At 41.4% G+C, this 16127-nt stretch overlaps 1 protein-coding gene across 3 annotated transcripts in view; it reads right to left on the bottom strand.

Moving 5' to 3' along the window:
- stk40 (serine/threonine kinase 40) overlaps positions 1 to 16127 on the bottom strand; it is a 79529-nt gene that overhangs the window by 41575 nt on the left and 21827 nt on the right. For 2 of the 3 annotated variants that reach the window (XM_078237760.1, XM_078237761.1), the window contains exons 2-6: positions 9038 to 9164; positions 7456 to 7541; positions 5370 to 5510; positions 4254 to 4475; positions 3150 to 3202 (exon numbers count right to left, since the gene is read on the bottom strand). In XM_078237760.1, the coding sequence (XP_078093886.1) occupies positions 3150 to 3202; positions 4254 to 4475; positions 5370 to 5510; positions 7456 to 7541; positions 9038 to 9164 (629 nt within the window). Of the gene's footprint in view, positions 1 to 3149; positions 3203 to 4253; positions 4476 to 5369; positions 5511 to 7455; positions 7542 to 9037; positions 9182 to 16127 lie in introns of all 3 variants that reach the window. The other variant, XM_078237762.1, reaches the window with a different exon arrangement.

A 16127-nucleotide genomic window follows, 5' to 3' on the forward strand; every position in this document is an offset into this window, starting at 1 on the left:
ATTATGGTGGTGAGGGCGGATTCTACAGAAGACTAGAAGCTATTCTCTTCATGCTTTGATAGAAACTCTCATGACCTACTGACATTCTTCAAAACTGTTGAGTGCATGCTCAGTAAGTGGAGAGTCCCTCAAACATCAGAATAGTACAGCAGAATTAGCCTCCATTATGCAACCTATTGTGGGCAGTAATACTGTGGTTTTTCAAAGGCAGGACATTTATAGATTTAAAAACCCACAAAGAGTTCTTTAATTTTAGCCACGAGGCTGGTTTTCCTTGGAATGAAAGATTTACAGAAGGTGTGTACATATATAAAGAACAGGGAGGGAAACCAAGTGGGAGGCAAACTTGCATACAGGATTGGAGAGCACAGCACAGAGTAACTTGCACAGATAGCAAAAGATGATGGACATGGTTGTTGGAAGTCAATCTTCTCAGTCCCTGGACATTGGTGCAGGAATTTCTTAAGGGCAGGTCCGAGGCACAAGCATCTTCAGCGCTTCATCAATGACCTCCCCTTCACCACAAGGTCAGAAGTGGGGACATTCTCTGATGGTTGCACAATTTCAACACCATTCAGAATTCCTCAAGCACTGAAGTAGCTGTGTCCATATGCAGCAAGACCTGGACAATATTCAGGCTTGGGTTGGTAAGTGGCAAGTAACATCCACACCACACAAGTACCAGGCAATGACCATCTCCAATTGGAGAAAATCTAACCATCATTGCTTGGCATTCAATGGCATTACCATTGCTGAAACCCCCACTATCAACAGCCTGGAGATTATAATTGGCCATCAACTGAACTGGACTAGCCATATAAATAACGTAGTTACAACAGCAGGTCAGAAACTCAGAATTCTGCGGAAAGTAACTCACCTCCTGACTCCCCAAGGTTTGTCCATAACACACAAGTCAGGTGTTTGATGGCATACTGTCCAATTGCCTGGATGAGTGCAGCTCCAACAACATTCAAGAAGGTCAACACCATTCAAGAAAAAGCAGTTCATTTGATTGGCACTCCATCCAACACTTTTGACATTCACTTCCTCCACCACTGACGCGCAGGGTGTAACATTTACAAGATATGGTACAGCAATTCACCATTGTTCCTTTGGCAGCGCCTTCCAAACCCGTGACCCCTACCATCTAGAAGGACAAGGGCAGTAATGTATGGAAACACCATCACCAGAAGGTTCCCCAGCCAGGTCAGACACCATTCCGATTTGGAACTATTTTGCTGTTCCTTCACTGTCATTGGATCCAAATCCTGGAACTCCCTCCCTACCAGCACCGTGAGTGTACCGACACCACATGGACTGCAGTGATTCAAAAAGGCAGCTCACCATCACTTTCTCAAGAATAATTAGTGATGGGCAATAAACATTGGCCTAGCCAGCGACGCCCACATCCCATGAGCAAATTTTTAAAAGTATATCAATCAACATTGGTACACTAGTTAGCACCAACTACAAAACATCTGCTCCTTGATGAATTCTATGAGGTTATCACTCCAAGTTATCAAAACTTCACCAGTACAGCGATTTTAAATGCAACCCAAGTGCAACAACTTGTTTTCAATCTTTTCAAAAGTGTCAGCAAATTAAGATTTGAGATTCTGAATTGTGCAGTGCTGAAGGTACAATGGTCATGAGCTTTTCTGTTAACGTTCAGGTATTTCCAACTTGAATTGATGAGGCTTGAAGACTGCAATTAAACTGCACTTTTCAAGGGTTTAGCAAGCAATGCAATGTTGTTGACTACAGTTTTTTTTTGCATCCACGTTCCAGCCAAACAGATTTTGGATATGGAGATGGTAAGAAAAGGGCATCAAGAGGAAAGGGATTATGGTGCCAGGGCAAATCAAACATCAATCCCGATACAAGAATAAAGTCATTCATATTTGTTGAGCTGAAGAGGCCCTTTTGGTTAAGTTGCTGACACACACAAGCAACTAGCAGAGAATACCATTCATTACAATCTTTCCCCTCTGGTGAGAACATATGCATAGCTTTCTGTGCGGCACGATGGCACAGTGGGTAGGCACTGCTGCCTCACAGCTCCAGGGACCTGGGTTCAATTTCAACCTTGGGTCAGAGCGTGGAATTTGCACATTTTCCCCGTGTTGCGTGGGTTTCCTTCCAGTGCTCCAGTTTCCTCCCACACTCCAAAGATGTGTAGGTTAGGTGGACTGGCCATGCTAAATTGCCCCTTAGCGTCAGGGGGATTAACAGGGTAAATGTGTGGGGTTACAGGGATAGGATCTAGGTGGGATTCTTGTTGATGAAGTCTGGATGGGCTGAATGGCCTCCTCCTGCACTGTAGGGATTTTATGAGGGAATCGAGTAGGAAGTGAGAACACAAGACTAAACATAGAAACAGATGTTTTAAATGAAATAATAAAAATGTTAGTTTCCTTTCAGGCAGCCACTGACCAGTATTTGAAACTATTATTGTAGATTTCCAGGATTTCCTTTGCAACCTATGAATTTCTTCAGTTACATACATCAACACACGGAATGGTCGCATGAATTGGTGTTTCCAAGTTCAATATTTACAGCACAAATATCAAGACTCATTATGTTGCCAAGTGGTGACTTACTAATGCCGCCTGGCTGACTCAAGCCAAACCGGTTGCAACTGGCTGCTTTGCAGAAACAGCTCTAATAAGTAAAAGAGCAACAAGGTTAGGTTAATGAATTGCGTTTGACACTGGGATTTCATTTTTGCATCTGGGTTCACACCCAGCTCAGCCTCACAGGATAAAAGTCTCCTTCTGTCTACTGCTCGTTACCAGCCCTCTGGGAGATGGACTTTTAAGTAGCCTCAGCCCAAATACTAGCGGGGCCACAACACAAAAATATCTTTATCTAGCAACTGGCAATCACTCACAGGTGGCTGATGTGAGAAAAGAAAAAAAAATCAGTGGTGCGAGAGACAGGTACTCTTCAGAGCTTTGAGTCAAGGAATACAAGTGCAGTATGGGGAGTTTAGAACTCACTGAGCTACATCAGGTCTGGGAGTGATTGATACTTACAATGAGCGGCCACACCAAGTGCTCCACTCCCCCTGCACTCACATCCCTCAACTCGATGAACCAAGTATTAACAAAACAGATTCAGTAACTAACAGTTAATCAGTTTCAAGTTACCTTTTATTTAGCACCATGTTCCCCAGCTTCAGGTCCCTGTGCACAATGTTCTTCTGCAGAGGGGGAGGAAAGATAGATTTTTTAATTAAGCAGCCTTTCCAAGGCAGTCAGTGAAGTTGAAATAAAAACTAATTTATGAAAGGTTACGGCGTGCCAGAGGTTTGGTTTATCTCAAACTAGACAGCATCAAAAATAATTTCAAAGACCAGGTTTCGCTAGCTGCATCGCGAATTACAGATAAGGACAAGGCGGGATCATTTTTGATCTTATGTCAGGCTGGTCCAATAGAGTTCACTCTATAGAACATAGATGATTTCTAAACTCGGCATCTGCAACAACATATTTATCATGTTACTACACATAACCAAAGGAATTCCTACCCCCATGACCTTCATAAAGAAGTAACGGGTAGATCAGCAGATAAGTTCACAGTACACAATAGCACTGTTTGAGTTATTTGTGGATAGGTTTACATCAATGCTGCTGATCCTCTTGCATTGGTAAAAGAGGGAAAAACAAATTGACAACTAAGGGAAGTATAGGCAGATTAAACACAATATGCCTTCAGATATGGTCTTAGTTACAAGTGTTTGCTCCCCCTTTGAATACCCACTGCACATATTAAAAAATAATCAATGTCTCTTCAAAAGAAAATAAGACGGTGAATGATCTCCTCAGCCATACATTGAAGGAAGTATATCAAGGAAGTTCAGAATGCAGTTGGAAACTAGGTAGGGTGAACTGGTCTAGTACAGGTATGATCTAATTGAAAACTAGTTATGGGGATTGAGAGATATGGATCAAGGTCAAAGCACTGATCAACAATAATCTAACTGAGCGCTGAGACAGACTCCAGTGCTTCGTGTTTTCAAATCACAGGTATTCTAGGTTCTGTGATTTTAATGGAATTAATCCTTTAAATTCACAGGAGCTTGCAGTGCATCCTCCCAATGGACCTTATTTTCTTAGGTTGGCGCTGACACACACTACAGGGGCAAGGGAGAGGCGGCTTTCATCTACATTTATTCAAGCCTAAATAGAATTTGTTGCATGCCCATCAGCCCAATCTTAAGTAAAAGATAATTAAACACAAAATCCTTTCACCTTATGCAAAGCTTCCACTACCCGTACCACATCATAGAATATTGCAATCGTTTCACGCTCACTGAGCCTCTTCTCTTTGATGACATAATGTTGTAGATTGATGAGATCTGCAGTTTTGTCACTAAAGTCGTGGGCACAGAGGCAGTCCAGAACTAAACAGATCCTTTTCTTCATCCGCCGTACAAGCTTGCTGGATTCAAACTCCTCTACTACAGCCCTATCCTGAAGGAGAGTAGACATTGAGAATCAGAACATCTTTTGAGGCAACATGTACACTGCAGTTTATGAGCACAACCCATGTTTTAGAGCATCTTGATAACATCTGTGAACATAAAATAGCATCATATTTGGCAACTTGTTACAAACACCACAATTTGCTCAAATTCTCCAGAATGCATCGAATTTGCTGAACACATTTATTAATATTGTCTCTTGGCAATAAATGCTACTTTAAAATACCCATTCCCCTCCCACATTGATCTGAAACACACTGGTTTTCACAACTTATAAAGGAGCCATAAATCAATCAGAATTAATTTCAGATCCCCAAGTTGCATAAATTGGACTCTTACTGTATTGTTCACAACTGGATTAGAGTACCTTTGCTATCTGTGGTTAAATGAAGACATTAAAGCAGCACAAAGCTGCAAACATTTGATTTTTGAAGTAGGTTTTTGATGCAGCCTTGTTGCCAGCACTACCTTATACCGGCTCATGTTTATGCGAGTGTTTCCAAGTGCCAAGCAGAAACCAAGGAGGGAGAAGAAAATTCAAATCAACTGCAGCTGCTCTGAGGCTCTCTCCGAACGGCAGGCTGAATACTTGCATGCCCCAAGAATTGTCCAAGTGGGAAGAATCCTTGATTAGGTCCATAAGGATGTGTGCCCTTCATTATTTCAGTGACCAACCCAGATTAAATGTTGTCCTCCTGACAGATTAAATTTACAGGTTTAGCTTTAAATATTTGATACCCATGGTGAGCTTTGTGAAATAAATACAAGTTTAATGAGAGAAATAATTTGCAGGAAATAAGGTAACAGACACTACTATGAAAAGAATGTTTTTGAGTAATGAGGACAGTGAGAATAAACATGCACTGTGCTTTAACATAGTTACCTGAAAGAGACCGTGGTGATGCACCACTCCATCTTGATTGGGAAGCAAGGACAGAAGTGAGTATTCTGTATGCAACAGCATCTTTCCTTGTCTTTCTTCCTGAGTTTCCATTCTCTCACCTCTATCTTCAAGTGTGAGAATCTAAAAGGGTGGCGGGGGCAAGAGTCAGAATTGAAATAATTATTCACAGCAGTACTTCTTTACATTTTAATGTCCGTTTTCCAATCAAATGCAATTAAGACACTGAAGTACTAACATAAAAAGCAAATAAGTTCCTCACTGATTCTTAGCGAAGCAACTTCAACAAATTTTCTCCCAGATATGAATCACAAATTCACCACGCGACATAGCCAATCATTGTGTCTATGCCAGCTCTGCACTGAAGCTACTTGTTCTGATCCCATTGTTCCTCTCTTCCCCCCAGGCCCTCTAAATATTTTCTCGCTCTCAAACAACTAATTACCCCTTTATGTAGAAAAGAAATAGTCTGATCTCAGCTTTCATGCTTCCAATCCCAAATCTGTGCCTGGTTACAGAGTCAGCGTCCAACAGGAATAATCTTAGTCATTCTCTTAAAACATTTGATTTTTTTCTAGTGACTAGTCCTAGCTTTTCCACTGTAAAAGACATTGAGGAGTGCATCTTTTCAATAGTTCTGCATTTCCTGTAGATTTATCACATTTTTATATCTTTTAAATAAAATCCAGAATCTCACATGCAGTTTTTTTGCCCACCTACAATCATGCATTTAAACGTTCTGTACATTTGTCCTTTCAGACCTGTCATCACGTTTGACAATTTTAGTTAGATTCTCTTAAACCTTTTAGTTAAGTAAAACAGGGCAGGCCATCATCCTTTCATGGGATTTAGGCATCCCTGGCGTGGCCAGTGTTTGTTGCCCTTCCCTAATTGCCCTCGAATGTGGGGTTTACTCGGCCATTTCAGTGGGGAGTGAGTATTGCTGTGGGTCTGAGGTCACATGTAGGCCAGACTGGGTAAGGGCGGCAGATTTCCTTCTCTATGGAACATGATTGAACCAGATGGATTTTTACGACCATCGTAAAATAGACTAACTTCTAATTCCAGATTTTTTTATGAATTGGATTTAAATCCCAACAGAATCCATGGTGGGATTTGAAACCGTGTCCTCAAAACAAAAGCCAGGGCTTCTGGATTACTAGTCCAGTGATATTATCACTAGGCCACCGTCTCCTTCTCAGTAATGGAAAGGAGAGAAATTAAAAAGAGCACAGCTCAATTCTTATCACCGTTCAGAGGAGCGGTTGTCGGAACCCAAATCATTCGGTGTTTGAGAACATGTCAATATCACATTTACAGGTTTCCCCAAGGAACTCTGCATTTATTTATTCTGAAGCAAGTGGCACTCTGGTAACCTCCACAGCCGCTCAGGCCATGAGGACCTGGACCGTGGCAGCAAAGAAGCACCAAAGCTGAACTCAATCACCTCTTCCAGTGCATATTTTTCATGATTTGGGGCAAGGACGAAGAAAAGAAACAATAGCCATGCAATAACTGCATATAATAATAATATTCACAAACGAACGGGACAGATTTGCTGGTACATAGGGATAAATAAATAGCATGTGGTTGAAGTATGGTATCCGATCACCACCTCTTCTAGGTAGGGATCCTAAAAGCATGTTAACAAAAGGAGATCAAAATGGCCTCGAACCAAGCTCTCACGAGGCTCATTTCGCACACTGGTACCACTATATTTACCTATTAAAAAAAAACTTAATTTGCACTTGAAATTGCCCCCACAAATACCAGCATCAAAAACAAACCTCTAACGACTAGTATTTCATCCTGAAAATTGTCTCCTTGGATACATTTGCAAGGGTAGCACATTTGATTGAGCTGCTGGGTCTTTTTCAGAGTTCAGGTGGATGCAGGCTGAAAATTTTCATACGCCTACGATTATGCTGCACTGATATCTTAGTAACAATGGTGCTTTGGACTATTTTTATTACATGGTGGCAACGTTTATAATTGGACGCATACAAGCACACTTGTTCTTCCAAATGACAGACATTTTAAAACCTGTTAGGGGGCTTTCTTCACTCACCTTTAATTGATAGAAGTCATCTGTTCCATCTTTTCTCGCCAGACACTGAACAATGCTCTGTACAGGCGAATTTCCCAAACGAGGACCTAACCAAGAGAAATAAAACTGCTTTAAAAAGAAAACGCATACCCCAGAGATTCCTTTCAATATAGTGGAAGGCCTATGACTAACTCACAATTACATAAAAGACTTCCCCAATGCGTAGGACGTCTTAGTCATTTTAAAAATCAAGGTTATTTGGTGTAATAAGTGCCGCTGGGAACAGCTCAGAGAATGACTAATCGTTTTTGAGTCACTAAAAAGCCATAAAAACAACATGCAGCTGACAAGTCCTGCTGGAGGATAAAGCCTACTTTCCAATCCCTTTTAAGACACAGCAAAGCTAGTAGACTTAATTTCAAATATTCCTTGAAATATAAAACAAACTGAGGAGCGCTCAAGTAATTATTGAATCAGAGTAAATTCTCTTTTCTTCTCCATTGTTGAAGGCACATAGAGATTCACATGCGCTGGCCCTGCACCTGAATTTTCTGTAAGCCTCAGTGTTGGCAAGCTGCTCAACAGCGCATGATATCCAACCTTAATCCTGTCGTCAATCAGCACTTTCAGCAGAATTTACTGGATAACCAATGGAAGCAGAAACCCTAGATCATTTTATCTCCCCTCCTTAACCCATGGACTCTGAAACAAGTTCTAACATTTCTACTACAACCCAAAGAGAGATCTGCTAATCCACACAGACACGGGATCAAACTGGCATGGCTCAGCTACTCCCTGCCTTAACAAGTCAAGCTTCGGGAAATCACACTCCCTTTATTTGCAAAATATAATCTGAATTCCTAAAATCCCCATCTAGAACACATCCTCAAAATAATCTGCATTCATTTACCCAAAGTACCAAATCCATCATTTTGGGAAGAAGGACCAGTCAAAGCAATTCTCCATTCCCCACATCAATTAAAAATGGTCTCTGCTGTCCTGCAAGCACCTCATCTGAATGTCCACTTCTCAGGATTCTGGACATCGAGTGTTGGGAAGGTATTAGAACACAGCTGAGTGCATTGTCAGGAGTTTTTAAAACAGGGTTGCTCTAATGTTCAGGAGCAGAAACTCTGGTCAGTTTTTTCCTCAAGTCTGTACGCTGAGATTATAGAGCTAATTAGCTCCATCGATGGTCAGTTGGTAATCGAACTTAGTCTCCCAGCCACAGAAATCAAAGGTCCCAGGCTTGATTCCTTTGCATAATTGATCTTGCACAAATACTTTTAATAGCCTCAGTGTCAATGGAAGGAAGTGAAGGGAGAGGAGTAACCCAGGGGCCTACTCCTGATCGCATTCAAGCCACATGAAGTTGTCCATGCCAAGTGAAGATATGATTGGACTGGGCTGGAATATGCCACATATCTGGATTAATCTGTTAACACTCACCGTTCTGGTTTGTTCATGCAAAGCAGCAAATGGCAAGGCATAAAGATTGCCTCTGAAACTGAACCCAGAGCAGGAGAAGAGAAGTGCCAAGAAGAACATAAATTTATGGCTATAATTTGTAATCTCTCTCAGATCTGCAACTGAACAAACTCACCCAAGATGAATGGCCCAGCCCTTTTGCTGTTGCTTCCGGAGATCCCTGTACAAAGAGCCTTGGATCGTGCTGAGGATTCACCGGCTCCTCTGTCTGTTGCTCTCCTCTTCATCCTGCAGTCTCCACTCTAAAGAAAACAAACAGCTTAAAGCATCTGCTTCGCCTGACCAGTATTATTTTAAAAAGATCCCAACTAATCAGTTCATCAAGCTACGAGTTAAATACCTACTTGATGCACACAAATTAATCCCCACTACAAGGGTCTCAATTAACTTGGCAACTCGGAGAAGCAGAGGGACTGGTGCTGCGGAGAAGCTGTGGTGGTTGGTATGATGCAACCAGCAATTCTCAGTCATGAAAAGGAAGAGTGAGTAATCATCACAGAATCTCCTCAGTATCACAGTGGGCAGGGCTTTATTGTGGAATTTATGAAAAAGCCTGCACCATGAATTACAAAATAAATGGCTAGGAAGCCTGACTTGCAGCAAAATATTCTGCTTTATTCTTCAAAGAAGCCATTACGCAGCTTCCCAGTAAAACTGTTCAGCCCCATGTTTGTCCTTTATCCTCTAGATTCTTGTGGTCTTCGATTCATTTCTGAATTTCACAATTCTTCCCTACACTGTTTCCTTGCAACAAGGAGGTTATGTTGTTGCCTTTTTCTTGGATTTTCTGAGCTGAAGTGAATTTTACTCCACGCAAAATAAAACGTTTGCAACCCTCTTTCCAACCCGATCTGGACTCAAAACATAAGACACATGTTGACAGCAGCAAAACGATTTCTGATCAGATCAAACTGATCAGATGAATTACCTGTGGCTAACTTTCTACTCAGTTATTTGAAAGTTAGCTATCAATTATTTGTTGTTCAAGTTAAATAGAAACTGCCAAATGGGCATCACCCAATCTCAAGGTTAACTATAACAGATTTAGCCGTTCTCAAGTGGCATTTCACTGCAGTCAAGTTTCAGATAGTTAGGTTTTCACTGATTTTAAAAGCTACAATACACCACAATTTGCATGAAAACAGGATATGACTGACTGAGAGAAACTGACTTTCAACAACAGTCTGAACCTTTCACTCAGCTGGCTCAGTCTCTGGATCATGCTGGTAACTCCACTTCTGCAAGATTACTGCTGGAGAGGTAGCAGGGATCTTTCAACAATTAAATGCAACTTCAGTCTGCCCACTTTCTAATTGAAGTAATACTTAAAATTGCAAGAAAATGGTAGTTTAAAAAAATTCTCTCTCTGCAACAAAACAAATATATGCCACACTTTGTTTCGTCCCAATTTTCAGAAATATATTTTCCAGTTCTATGTTAAGTTTGCACTGCCTCCGGGAGAGAGAGAGAATGAGGGGGCGATAGAAAGGAAGGCACTTGTGATGGTGCAATTTTTCAATCAGTTCATAGAATCCCCAGTGCAGGAGGCCATCCAGCTCAATGGATCTGCACCGACTCTCCAACACAGCATCTCACCCAGGCCCTATCCCCGTAACCCATGTATTTACCCCGCTAATTCCCCTAATTTACATATCTTGAGGCACTAAGGGATAATTTGGCATGGCCAATCCATCGAGCCTGCACAGCTTGCGGACTGTGGGAGGAAACCGGAGCATCTGGAGGAAACCCACAAAATTCCACACAGTCACCCAAAGCTGGAATCAAACCCAGTCCCTGCTGCTGAGAGGCAGCAGTGCTAACCAGTGCGCCACCCGCTCCCCCCCTTGCTCACGTAAGATTTGTTTCTGAGGACGAACAGGAATCATGTGCTTCTTAGAATATCAATACACTTTTGCACACGTCAAAGCTTTATATTGAAAATTTCATGAACATCAATAAATTTTATGCTTGCAATCTTTACACCAATGGAAACTGAGTATGAAACAACGGTAGGTGCAAAGCCATCAGAGCCATATCTTTTCAGCAACAGACTACTGGCTGAGCCTATAATCCCGTATCGGCACTGCAACACACAGCTCAATAAAAAGCTATCAATAAATATTGAGTAAGAATAGCTAGATTTTTAATTTTAATTATTGTACGGCAATGCTTTTTCACTGCAAACCAACTGTTGACTCTGGCATTGGTATGGTTGTCTCGTGTGTGTTCAAGGCTTTAATTTAAGTTCACACATACTACAGTACAAATTTCACTTCAACTTCTCCATTCAGGTTCGATGGGTAGCCAGATAAGTTACGGTAGTTTATGCATCAGCTGGCCATGTATTTCTCAAGGGCAACAGTGACTAAACTCATTTAAATTTTCCAAGAAATCGAAGTAAGATTCTCAGAAATTAGTTACTTGAACCCACATAATTACACTATCTCATTTCAAAATAAATGATGTGGGCAATATGCCCAATCAGCCAAATGTTTCACAGGAGGCAAAGGGCTGTCACACTCTGCTGCAGACAGCTGTATAGTTCTGGCGTTAGGCCACAGGCCTGAAATTTTAATTCTGTTTCTCTCTCCACAGATGTTGCTTGACCTGCTGAGTATTTCCAGCATTTTCTCATTTTTATCATGCATGAGGAACAGGGGCGGAGCCATGATGGAAAAACAATGGAGTTAAGTGAACAAAATAGTTAAAGGCTGGGAAACAGGTGGAGAATCAAAGAGAAGGAGCTCAAGGTAATAGGGCAAGGCAGCAGAAGAGAGGTTTGCAGAGTGTCAGAGTGTGAAGACTAGGAAGTGGGTGATGTAACGAAGAGAATGAGGATTCTAAATTCACTGCACTGGCGATAGGAGGATGGGAATGATGGGCAAGCAAGATTATAGCACAGACCAGGAAATATGCATTTGATTATTCATCACTTTGAAGTTCTGGATGAAGAGAGAAATCAGAGGCTGGCAAGAACAATGCTGGGGAAGTGGGGAAGAAAAGTAGAATCCCCAAATGCTCCATATTTCGAAGTACAATTTTAGTTTCAACCCAGTCACGAAGTGCAATTACTTCCACCATACTCTCACAAAATGCAGCTGCATAGGCCAGCAGGGCACCAGCACCCGTTTTGTAAAAACTTCATATGATGAATCTAACCCTTTCAACTCGCTGCATTTTTCGTTAATTGAGATTAAATCATCTTACTGCAGCAATTCTCTTTAAAGGATGAGGCACTATACATTTTCATGCTTCACAGGAGTTTTGAAGGAGATAAATTATCCCTCAGGCAAGTGGATCAATAACCAGAGATCACTGATTCAAGATCTCTGGCAACAGATCGAGACAAGAGATGAGGAAATAAACTTTCAAACAGTGCTGTCAAGATATGGAACACTACCCGAAAAGATGATGGAATCAGATGCCATAAGTAATTTTTAAAAAAGGGAATTGGACGGTTACTTGAGGATGAGAAATTTAGAGAATTGCAAACAAAAAGCAAGGATGCGAGACTAAACACAACATCAAAAATTCAAATGGCTTCCTTCTGTGCTGTAAAGTCGCTGTCCTATAGCATTGCACAGTGAACAATCTTATGCAGTATTCTACTAGAAATAGGAATGGCAAGGAATATTGGTCACTTATGTCATGGAAACCAAGTATTAGCCGACAAGGAGCAGGAATGGAATCTGAACTATCCAGACATCCAGCACATTCGCAACAGTCATTTATAAAACAACACATGCACGGGAACCAAAGCTCTACCCAGCTGTCCAGAAAACAGAACATGAGAAAATTAAAAATAAAATTTTCAAATGAGTCCTGACAGTAAAAAAAAGCTTAAATCAACTGGTTACGATAGCGCTAATGAAAAGAAACAAGGTAAAAAGATTTTTGAAGACTAAAATTCTTGAATGAAGCCACAAAATGCCAGAAAGAAATGGGCAGAGGTTTGCCAACAGAAAGAGGGCAAAATATATTATTTTTTAAAAATCAGAATATAGTACAGGAGGCCATTTAACTCAATGTCTGAATTAGCCCAGCTCTTTCCCCATAGCCCCAAACAATTCTCCTTTAAATAGTAATTCATAAGACCATAAGACATAGGAGCGGAAGTAAGGCCATTCGGCCCATCGAGTCCACTCCACCATTCAATCATGGTTGATTTCAACTCCATTTACCCGCTCTCTCCCCATAGCCCTTAATTCCTCGAGAAATCAAGAATTTATCAATTTCTGTCTTGAAGACGCTCAACGTCTCGGCCTCCACAGCCCTCTGTGGCAATGAATTCCACAGACCCACCACTCTCTGGCTGAAGAAATTTCTCCTCATCTCTGTTCTAAAGTGACTCCCTTTTATTCTAAGGCTGTGCCCCCGCGTCCTAGTCTCCCGTTAATGGAAACAACTTCCCTACGTCCATCCTATCTAAGCCGTTCATTATCTTGTAAGTTTCTATCAGATCTCCCCTCAACCTCCTAAACTCCAATGAATATAATCCCACGATCCTCAGACGTTCATCGTATGTCAGGCCTACCATTCCTGGGATCATCCGTGTGAATCTCCGCTGGACCCGCTCCAGTGCCAGTATGTCCTTCCTGAGGTGTGGGGCCCAAAATTGCTCACAGTACTCCAAATGGGGCCTAACCAGTGCTTTATAAAGCCTCAGAAGTACATCCCTGCTTTTGTATTCCAAGCCTCTTGAGATAAATGACAACATTACATTTGCTTTCCTAATTACGGACTCAACCTGCAAGTTTACCTTTAGAGAATCCTGGACTAGGACTCCCAAGTCCCTTTGCACTTTAGCATTATGAATTTTGTCACCGTTTAGAAAATAGTCCATGCCTCTATTCTTTTTTCCAAAGTGTACGACCTCGCACTTGCCCACGTTGAATTTCATCAGCCACTTCTTGGACCACTCTCCTAAACTGTCTAAATCTTTCTGCAGCCTCCCCACCTCCTCAATACTACCTGCCCCTCCACCTATCTTTGTATCATCGGCAAACTTGGCCAGAATGCTCCCAGTCCCGTCATCTAGATCGTTAATATATAAAGAGAACAGCTGTGGCCCCAACACTGAACCTTTTGAAAGTCACTCCTGAATCTGTATCCGCCATGCTTTTAGATCGTACCTGTCAAATCACAATACACTATGTAAAAAAAAAACTTTCTGCAAATCGTCTCTGCTGCTTTTGCCAATTACCTGAAATCTGTCTCTTCTGTTGCTAACCCACCAACAGTGGAAACGGTTCCTCCCCATCGACTCTATGAACATCCTTCATGATTTTTAACAGTTCTATTAAAACTCCCTTTAATATCTACTTCTTTGAGAACAAAGCCAATTTCTCAAACTTTTCCCTCACAACTTAAGCCTTTCAAACCCTGCTATCACCGTGGTACTGTTGCTGCAGACCCTTCTCAGAACTCAGCTGACAAGATCAATTCTCCAGGCTGATGCCTAAGAATTTGGCACCAGAAAATTCTGTACAACTTTCCAATAGCTCAAAATTAGGGACAGTCCTCAGCCTACAGCACAGAACCCACGGACTGCAAAGACAGAAGCAGCAACTGGATACGTCAAGCTGATGACTTATGATCTCATCAAATTACCATGCTTCCAAGCACACAATCTTCCACAAGTTACAAACGTGACTAAAAAACATGAACCCCCGCTGGAGTTTAACTTGGATTGTACAAGTTACACATGAAGTTGATAGATGTAACGTGGTCTGGAACAGCTCAAAAGGAAGAGAATTCTTCATCGTACAGGCTGAAAGAGTCACTCTGCCAGTACCAAAACAGAAGTGCTAACTGATGCTTGGGGCTAGGGTGGGAAGAGGAAACAGTTTAAGCATTTTGCCCTAAATGTTAATTTATCTTTTCAGATGCTGTTTGATGCAATTCATACTTCCAACATGTTTTGTCTACATTTAGAACATGTGCATGAAGTTTATTATCTTAATCCTACTGCTCTTTAGTTCCTTGGATATACTGCAGTCTGTGATGTTAACAAAGGAGACCCAAAGGCAAAAATCCAATCTAAGTTCAAGTGTTAAACTCACCAAAGTTCCCCGGAATATCCGGCAACTTCTCAGGGAACACAAAAAAATCTGTGCAGAGTGAGTTGATGTTTTCTGCCTTTTAAAAAAATGTTTTATTCAGTTTGAAGATAAAGGCAGAATGAGGCAGGTTCAACGAGTAGAGTAGATCGGTTCTCTCAAATTCACCGTCAAGATTAAGCTGGTACATGTCAAAATTTACTTCCCAAGGGCAAAATTGAGTGCTTCAATCGCCCCTATGCATTTCCTTCAATCACCATAAATGGAACTATTTAATTCTTTTATAGGATTAAAATTCCTGCGGTTAATGCTCCAAACAACAACTTTCGATGAGTAATGCCGTGAAGTCATTCCTAGGCAACGGTGAAGAGCATTTTTTTTTAAAAAGTAGCCAGCATTTATTTCAGAGGCTGGATTACAGTCACATAAACAACTCTAGCTTCCAATAAAGCAAGACTACACTGCCCCACTGCTTTCCACAGAAATCTGTTACATAAAAAACATCAAATAACTTGATCTTTCAAACATGCTGGTGACAAGTAGATGAGAACGCGAGTTTCCAGCACACCCAATCAAGCTTTTCAACACTCAATCTAACAACAGTGCTTTTTGAAAAAAAACATGCTTTTCAGCCATAATCAGTATTTATAACCATGGAAACATGGCACGTTGGGAATGAGGATTGAATATCAAAGCCAGTCTAATTCACAACAGTGTTATGGTCAGCTTTGTGAGTGTCAACTGTCCATGTGAGCATTCATTATGCACAATTCCACCAAGAAGGAATAGCACAAATCTCAATTCTTCCCAATATCCCTCTTGCTCCCAAATTATGAATGCACCATGCACAACTTCAGAATTCCCATTGCTGCCTTGATCAGTGCCAGTCACAGCAAACCAAACAGGGCAAGGGACCTGCAATCTCCAACAGCAACATGGCTCAGTGCAATCAACTGCGAACAGAGGGGGAACACCAAAATGTGTATGCACCTTCTGGGTAACCATGTACTCAAATGTGTGCGCACGCACTCAACTTCAAATTGCACCTCAACCCTTTAAATGACTTTAAAATGGGACATTGAGACAACGGATGTCTTCCCACACAGTTCAGGCATCCCTTGATGCGAGTATCTGCACAATTCATCA

This window comes from Mustelus asterias, chromosome 21, assembly GCF_964213995.1.
Source record: "Mustelus asterias chromosome 21, sMusAst1.hap1.1, whole genome shotgun sequence".
NCBI classification, from domain to species: Eukaryota; Metazoa; Chordata; class Chondrichthyes; order Carcharhiniformes; family Triakidae; genus Mustelus; species Mustelus asterias.